Genomic DNA, 8,593 nt, shown 5'->3' with positions numbered 1-8,593 from the left:
ACTGTTGCGCAAGAGCACCTGAGCGTGTTTACAGCCTCTTCCTGATGATGGCGAGCTGGAAAAGCTCTGCCTCGGACGGATGGTTAGGAAGGATAATCGGTGAAAAGAGGGAAGGAAATTCAGAAAACGCAGCGCACGAGCTCGCAACTTATGGATTTGAGGTTGAGTTCATGCCGTTGAAAAACATATGAACTCTAAGTCCGAGCCTCTGTGGAAAAAGTCCTGCATGTTCGGACCGGTTCGTCTGCGATTGGGGAACTGAATAAAAACCTCTCAACCTGTTTTTGTATCTCGATCAAGTGAGTTCAGCTGTAAAACAGCGGGGGAACGGAGCAGGCTCTGTAAATGTTCACTGATGTAATGTCAAACAGGGAGAAGGAGTTTATGGTGTGCGCTCATATAGAGAGATAAAGCAATATAAAGCAGAGGGAGACTGGGAGAGGAAATCTGGTGCTCTTTGTAACTAGTTTGGTTCATCTGTTTACTGTGTGAATTAACTCCCTGGACTTGATTTGCCATCAAAAATAGTAAAAAAAAAAACAGTGGAGCTTTTGCACACACTGGCAGCCACAGCACTTGAATGGATAGAATTGTCTTTCCCAAGCAAATCAATGTTCCTGGATGGTCGAAGCGGCGGCCATTTTTATGTGAACGGTTGGGCTAGCTTCCGTATGAACCGACTTACGACAAGTCACTGAGGTGAGAGGATTTGCAGCAAGGACCAAAGCAGTGGAAAACTGGCACTGCAGTGGAGTTGTCACTCATGCCTCCACTAGGTGGAGCTCTTTTACAAGCTGCTGCTGTCGTTTTCAGTGGGTCAAAAGTTTTCACATCTGTGCACAGTTAGAAGTGGTTCTAGTTAATCTGTTTCAGCTCATGTCCTTTAGCTGTTTGAAGTTAGCGAATGCTAACTTTTCTTCTCCACTAAAGGTAGGCTTGAGCTACGTTAGTTTATAGCATTTAAGGGGTTATATTAAGTTAAAGGAACCTGTTTGATGATGCTTACCAGATCTGTTTGCTAATATGCAGATCTGCAGTCTTTGATAAAGCTACGTTAGCCTCGTCGTTAGCTTTCAGTTGAGTTTTGACAGTTTGCTAACAGACGCATCTGCACAGTTCTCAAGCAGGTGTGACACACCTTACGGCCTTAAAGGGTAACTTCAGTATTTTTCAACCTGGACCCTATTTTCCCATCTTTTTGTGTCTAAGTGACTAAAGGGGACAACAATTTTTCTGTGTGTAACTTCCTGAAACAACTCAACTCTCGCGAGACTTGGTTATACACAGACCGGATCAAGCGAAAGGTAAAGAAAAACGTTTCATTTCTCTGTAGGGTCCTTTCCATAATGTTGTCAGACACTTATAATAACAATCTGAGCCTGTCAGTGGCAAAAACAAGAACTTTTAGTGGACGTACGTTGACGGTGCGATTTGCCCCGTCGGATTACATTGCAGCTCGTTTCGCGGCTGCCGGCTGAAGCGATCTCACTCAATACTGGACCAATTTCAAAAATTGTTGTCCCCTTTAGTCACTTAGACACAAAAAGATGGGAAAATAGGGTCCAGGTTGAAAAATACCAAAGTTACCCTTTAATGCCCAGACTTGTGTTGTCACCATAGCAACTAACCCTTAAAATTCTACAATGGCATTTTATGCTGTACTAGCCAAATTACCAAGGCAAACAGTGGAAGGGCCGTTCTATTATTCAAGTTCTGTGGTTACAGCTGCTAGAAGACCATGGTTGACAAATGAAGAAAGGAACTGTCCAGGTTTCAGTACTGAGACCTTAAAGAACCTGATGAAGGTCTCAGTAGCGACACATTGTTCCTAATAAAGACGCTCTAATAGCAAAGTTCAGCAGACAGAGTGCGGAAGCTTTTCCTTTTTTCACCGTCGTCCGACTTGCCTGCATCCATTCGGGCGGCGACGGCGATGTCAACACGGTCATAAAACTCACTTCTAGTTGTTGTATACACACACACACACACACGGTTGCACGGCTGAGAGAACACATAAACCAACATGTAAACCATCTGACCCCTCTCGGGTCACGGTTCAAGCTTCCCACGCTCTGCAGTGGTACCTATAGTGACACACCCTGCTGTAGGGAGCAGAGAAAAGTGAAATGAAAATGTTTGATTTTTCACTTGAGTAAATGTGCTAATGATAGAGGCGGGGGGGGGGTTCCTCTTTTCTCAGCGCTGGCATGGGCCACCCTGTAGATGACATGGAGATGCGTGACCTGGCCAAAAATAGACATGGGGCCTTCTGATTGCTTCAGTGTTAGAAGCAAGTCGTCCGAGGTTCCTCCATTTGTCTCCTTTTTTTGTCAATTAATTCTTTAGATCAAATTAAAGGCAGTAATGTATCACTGCCTTTGACTAGGTGTGGTGTCTCAGAGGCTTTTCCACCCTGAAAAACAATCAAATTCAGGGGGAAACACTGAATACTATTTTTTTTTTTATATTTGAGGCATAAAAAAGGTCAAACCTGCAGTTAAGATATTGAATATCGGCAAAAAATATTAGCTATCGGCAGCTTCGATCAAACAATATCGGTATCGGCTTCAAAAACCTACATCGGTTGAACCCGAATGGTGACAGTAAACAGTAAAAGCAAGTATAAAATTGCTAGGAAACACTGAATACTTGAAATTTGGGGTTTTTCTTGGGCATTAAAATGGTCAAATTAAAGATGTTCAACATCGGCAGAAAATACAGGCTACAGGCAGCTTTAATACAAAAATATTGGTATCAGTATCGGCCCTCAAAAACCTATATTGGTCTAACTCTATTGGTTTTACTGTAGTAAACCACACTGAAACACTGTAGTGGTCGATGGCCTGGCAGATGGTACAGCTCAGACAGAGAAGGGTGTGTTTGCTCTCTCTTTCTCTCTCTCTCTCTCTCTCTCGTCCACCTTTGCTCCTCAGCCCCTTTGCACACTCCTCTTTCCTTCACTCTCTTTGTTTTCACACATTCTTACAAAGTGCAGAGCAACATCATTAGCTCCACTTCAGTTTGATTCAGAAGCCAATGAGATCTTTACTGTGTTGGAATGCAAGTCAGGTGACCAGAATCCAACTGTAGACCTTCTCTCTTCTCTCTCTGTCTTACATTACATTATTTACATTATATTATGTCAAAGCGACTTACAGTAAGTGTCTTCCCCCCTCTATCATCTCTTTCTATCTCTTTCCCTCCCTCTTTTCTCTGTCTTCTGACCTGCCTCTCATTCTTCAATAAAGTAATAATCATTTTCATATAAATAAATGGCTGCTTGATGTGACATAATAGCGATTCAGCCTATATCCAGCTCATAAAGCTTTTCCTTGTCTGTTCTAAACAGCCAGTGTCTGGTAGCTCTTTCCTGGGAAAAATCCTCTGCAGCACATAAAGTGATGCGTTTTAGGTTTCCAGTTTGTTTGGAATAAGCAGAAGAAGAAGAACTGGGTAGTTAGCATGAGCAGTGATAGCCACCGTGGCTGAACAGACAAAGAAAAGAGCGCCACCTACAGTAACTCAAACTGCATCAACAGAAAATCCAAGACGTCACAGTACTGGACACTGTGGACCGCTTGGCACCAAAAATGTCACCGCAATAAACAGAAGAAGAATCTGGCAGATCATGTCTTTTAAGAATAGATAGATACATACATTCCACTAGTTTACTTCACACACATCGACACTAAGGTGCACCTCCTGCCTTGAAAACGCTCCTCCGAGACGCTTGACCTCTCAGCCGGTTCAAGCAGAGTTTTGAACTTTCCTTCATCCTCCGGGGCATGTCTTTTTTTTTTTTTTTTTTTTTTTTTGAGTTTATTTGAGACAGGGTTTTCTCTTTCTCCATACCCCCCCTCCCCTTCCCTCCCACTCCTTCTGCGGTTCGCCCCTATGCCCCGACGCAGCCTCTATATCTATATCCAGCCTCTGTAATTATGTCAATGTAATGTTTGTGTATTTATAGGCGACCGCCGCAGCTTCTCTGGCGGCGGCTCTGTCGCAGCTGGAAAGCATTGCTCCGACACTGCAGACGTTTGCTGTGTGTTCTCGGCTGGAGGAGGAAAGGTTTTGTGTGTGTGTGTGTGTGTGGGGGGGGGGGGGGGTGGGGGGGGGGGGGGGTGGAGGAATAGGAAGATAGGATGGTAAGATGGCTCATCTACAGATAAATCACTGCTTTTGTTTCCCTGTATTTTAGGTGAATTCAAGGTGAGTGGGTGAATAAGCGAGTAGGTGTTGTGAAACTCTGAGTGTGTGTGTGTGTGTGTGTGTGTGTGTGTGTGTGTGCGCATTCACATCAAACCATGCTCCGTACTCTTAACCCCTTCCCCAATCATGCTCAGGAGTCACAAACCATGTTGTTCAATTAGTTTAATATGTACATTAAAATAAACTATTTACATTATATAAAAAAAACAGATTCCTATTTACAAAGCAGTACATGTAACACAAGACACGAACAAACAAGTCTTAACGCCAAAGACTAAAAAAGTGTAGCCCTTTGACAATCACGTCGCGTTGAGATGGCATGCACTCTGTGAGACTTCCGAGTTTTGTTGGGTTTTTTTTTTTTGTCGTTTCTTTAAGACCCTGACTTCAAATGCTATGAGACAGACAGACAGACAGACAGATGCACTCACAGACAGAACATTCAATTCAAGCCTTCAAGGAGGAAAAGACTGAAAGGCAGTTTTAGAACAAAACATTGTCTCGAAGCTTATTTCATGTGCTGTTTACACTTTGATGCTATAACACACAGAATAAACTTTGATTGTCTTTTTTAGCCAGTGGAGAATATGGCACTCGTAAGATGTGTAATAATACGTTATAGAAGGCACTAATGGTGAAAATACATTGTGTTTAAAAAAAAAAAAAAAAAAAAATCATTGCTCTTCAAAGGATTGTCTGCTTCCAGTTGCTTCAGTGGCATGTGCTTATAGGTCCTGCCTGGCATGTTGAGTGGAATGCACCTTTTTTTTTTTGGTTTGTACAAACAGTATTCCATATAAAGAAGTAGTACCAGCTACATATTCTTAAAAAACAAACTTTTGTCTGAACAGAATTCAACTGTTTCTGTCAAATCGGACTGGATTTTTGGTTTTGTGGTCACGTTTGTTTGTCATTGAAAAAATAACATTTAAATAGACACCATTTTTTTTAATTTTTTTTTACAAAAACATTTGGAGGGCATCTCTTCCTGATGCTGGTTTTTCCCAAATGAAAAATCACTATAATATACCTATAATATTCCTATAGGGAGTTATAGTGTGTCTGCTGTGCTCACTAGTGACTTTATAGTGACCTTATGGTACTTTATGGCTTTTGTTTAGGCTGTAATCACTATAACATTCCTATAATATTCCTATAGGGACTCATAGTTCTGATATGATAATTGCATAGCATCCTTCTAAGGTTTATCATAGGATTACTACAGTCTTTGTCATTGGGGATGGGGGTTATGCTGCTGTGCATAGAAGTCCTTTTCTTCTTTTTTGTCCGTTTTTGTGGGTTTTCCTCACATGTGTCGCTTCATGTGGAGAGCGAGGTGGTCGGACCGGGAAAAGGCGCGCTCGCACAGGTGACACTGGAACGGCCGGTGACCCGTGTGCTTGCGGAAGTGACGTGTGAGCTCGTCGGAGCGGGCGAACTTCCAGCCGCAGCCCTCCCAGCTGCAGTGGTACGGTTTCTCTCCTGCGGGGACAAAAAGACGCACAACGGTGAGGAACTTGAAAACATACAGAAATTCCCTTGTGCTATAATAATTCATACAGTCGGGATACTACATAATATTACATACAACCTTGAGAAAATGACATATTAGATGTGTATCTTCAAAGTGAAGGGCTTACCGGTGTGCGTCCGGTGGTGCGCCTTCAGGTGGGAACTCTTGGTGTACGTCTTCCCACAGCCGGCGAAAGTGCAGGTGTGCGTCGCCGTTCGTTTCCTCGGCCAGGACCGGCGACCCCTCTTCGGCTTGGTGTCCATCATCTCCAGCGGGGAGGAGGGCGGGGTGAGCAGGACGCGCTGGCCGGCCGGCTGCTGCTGCTGCGGCTGCTGCATGCCCATGGCCGCGTCCTCTCCGTACATACCGGGGAACTGGTGATGGTGGAAAGGGAGCTGCATCCCGGCGTGCGGGTGGGGGAATCCCCCGGGGGAGGCGCGGTGGTGGTGGTGGGGATGGTGGGGGTGGAAGCTCTGCGGGAACGTCAGGGAGGCCGAGGGGCACATCTGGGGCTGGTGGCACTCGGAGCTCATCAGGTCGTCCGGGCTGAGCGGCGGCGTCATGCTGCCGACCGCAGCCTGCGGGGAGTTGGCCAGCCGCGGCTGCTGCTCGAACGACATCATGCACGAGACGCTGCCCTCGTGCTTGATTTTGGTGCAGCTCTGAGGCACCAGACCCATCACGGGCCCGTAGGAGTCCAAAGAGGAGGGGGGCTCCACTTTGATGCTCTGCTGCTCCGGGAATAAATCCTGAGCGGCGGGGAAAGGCGACGTGCTGACCAGGAATCGACCCTGGATGCTGGGGCTCGAGCAGAAGCTGGCGTCCACGTCGGAGCGGAGGAGCTCCGCCATCAGGCTGTTGTTGTAAGGCGGGGGAGGGCTGCTCATGTCCACAGAGGTGTAGCTGGCCGCGGACTGCTGGTGATACACGGACGGCCCGGACTCCTGCAGCCGGTAAGACTCGGCCCCTGTCCCGGGGGCCGGCGCGCTGTCAGAGCCGGCGGTGTTCGCGAGAATAAACTCCAGATCCAAGAACTTAGACAGGTCCTCGTCGTCTTTTCTGCCCAGGCAGCCGCTGTCCATGCCGGGAGCGACGCTGCCCATGTCGCCCTTCCACCTCTGGAGCGAAGACGGGAGAGAAGAATAAGTTAGTTTCACATGTGACTGCAACTCAAATAAGACTTTCAGACTTTAAAATATCTTATGAATGCCAGCTCAAATAACAGTTTAGACCAATTTCACCCCAAAACACACAAAACAGTAAAGTATGAAACAGCGCAACCAGAGAGATTTCTCACGAGAAAAAACTGCATATTGAATATCACCGAAACCATATTTTAGACATGGAGAGCAACAACCTTGAAAGTTAGATAATTCCATGCAAAACAATTCAAAACTTTTCAAGGACCAGCAGACACTCTGTATGTGTTCTGATATGACAGACTGATACCAAGGACAACCTACTGTATAGCCTAGTTTATGTGATAAACATGTATAAAAAAAATGTTTGGGTCTCCTGAGCGCGCAGCAACTCCCAACTGTGCGTAACACAAAGTGTAAATACATAAACAGAATACTTACATCTTCCCAGCATTTCTCCTTTTGGTTGGCAAATGTAGAGATTGATGGTAAAATGGTCCCACTCAAGGCCATTTCCATACGTTGTAAAAAAAAAAAAAAAAAGTTGGTAGTCCTAAATATTCAAAAGAAGAAGCCTTTTCTGTTTTCAAAGAAATCACCAGAGTCCGTCGAGTTCCCAGAAGAAACTATAGAGAACTACGCTTCTCCTGCCGTCTGATGAGCTTCTGCTCCAGAGTCATGTGCAGCTGTACGGCGGGTAGGAGTCGCTTTTCTTATAAATATTGTTCGCTGGAGAAACTGGACCAATGCGAGGCTGGGGGAAGGAAGCGCGTCCAGGATGGGGACTCTACGCACCGGCCGGCCCCCCTAAATTTAGCCTCGGTATAAAAGGCAGAGTTTCCCTGCGAGACAGAGTGAGAGAGAGAGAGAGGGAGTCAGAGGAGGACTGGTGCTGAATGCTGTCTCTCCTCCGCTGCGGGCAGCTACTTAAACCTTTTCGGGGGAAGACGCGAGGAGAACCCGCCCCTCGATCTGCCAAACCTGTCCGACTGGAGCAGGTCAGAGAGAGGGAGAGAGGGAGAGAGAGAGAGAGAGAGAGAGAGAGAGAGAGAGAGAGAGAGAGAGAGGGAGAGAGAGAGAGAGAGAGAGACCGCCCCCCTCCACCACCACCACCACCACCAACCACCACCAAAAGACATAATAAGCAATTAACACATTGTTGGGACATGATGAAAAAACAAAAAGAGGGAAACGATACAGAAAAGGCACCGCACGCTTTACATGAACAGGCAGAGAGATGCTGGCGGTGCCATGGGAATTACGCATTTGGGCACGGTGCGCTTTTACGCACATGAGAAATGCATTCTTTCCATAGTTACCGTGTGTTATGAAATGACTCTCCGTATTTATTTATTTATTCATGTATTTATTTATTATGTTGTTTGTTGACCATGTAGCTCCGCGCATGACAATTAAAGCTCATGTCAGTCAATAAAAACGTTTTTCAGGCTGTTTCGCAGACGCATGACAGGCTTTAAAACATATGAAGCCTGCCCCCCCCTTTCTCTCTCGCTCTCCCTCTCTCTCTCTCTCTCTCTCTCTCTCTCTCTCTCTCTCACACACACACACACACACACACACACAAGCACACAAGGGAAGGCAGAGAGAGCGAGCCTGTGCGTGCGTCCGCACCTCCTTATGGACTACGATCAAGCAATTCCTCCGCGCGGTAAACTCATTATTTATCCATTTTCCCCCCTCCGCTCAAATCCCCATGTGGATGGGGAAAGTG

The 8,593-nt window shown here is 45.9% G+C and overlaps 1 protein-coding gene across 1 annotated transcript; it reads right to left on the bottom strand.

Moving 5' to 3' along the window:
• Positions 1 to 4,356: 4,356 nt before the first annotated feature.
• LOC139926571 (Krueppel-like factor 2) lies at positions 4,357 to 7,747 on the bottom strand. The gene is made up of 3 exons (XM_071918320.2): positions 7,303 to 7,747; positions 5,850 to 6,840; positions 4,357 to 5,691 (listed from the first exon to the last, which is right to left on the bottom strand). The coding sequence occupies exons 1-3, from the start codon at positions 7,378 to 7,380 to the stop codon at positions 5,516 to 5,518; spliced, it is 1,245 nt and encodes a 414-aa protein (XP_071774421.1). The 5' UTR covers positions 7,381 to 7,747; the 3' UTR covers positions 4,357 to 5,515.
• Between the last annotated feature and the right edge of the window lie 846 nt (positions 7,748 to 8,593).

Source organism: Centroberyx gerrardi, chromosome 9 (assembly GCF_048128805.1).
Source record: "Centroberyx gerrardi isolate f3 chromosome 9, fCenGer3.hap1.cur.20231027, whole genome shotgun sequence".
In the NCBI taxonomy this organism is placed as follows: domain Eukaryota; kingdom Metazoa; phylum Chordata; class Actinopteri; order Beryciformes; family Berycidae; genus Centroberyx; species Centroberyx gerrardi.
The sequence above is the reverse complement of the archived record's forward strand: the minus strand, read 5'-3'. Positions and strand labels throughout refer to the sequence as shown.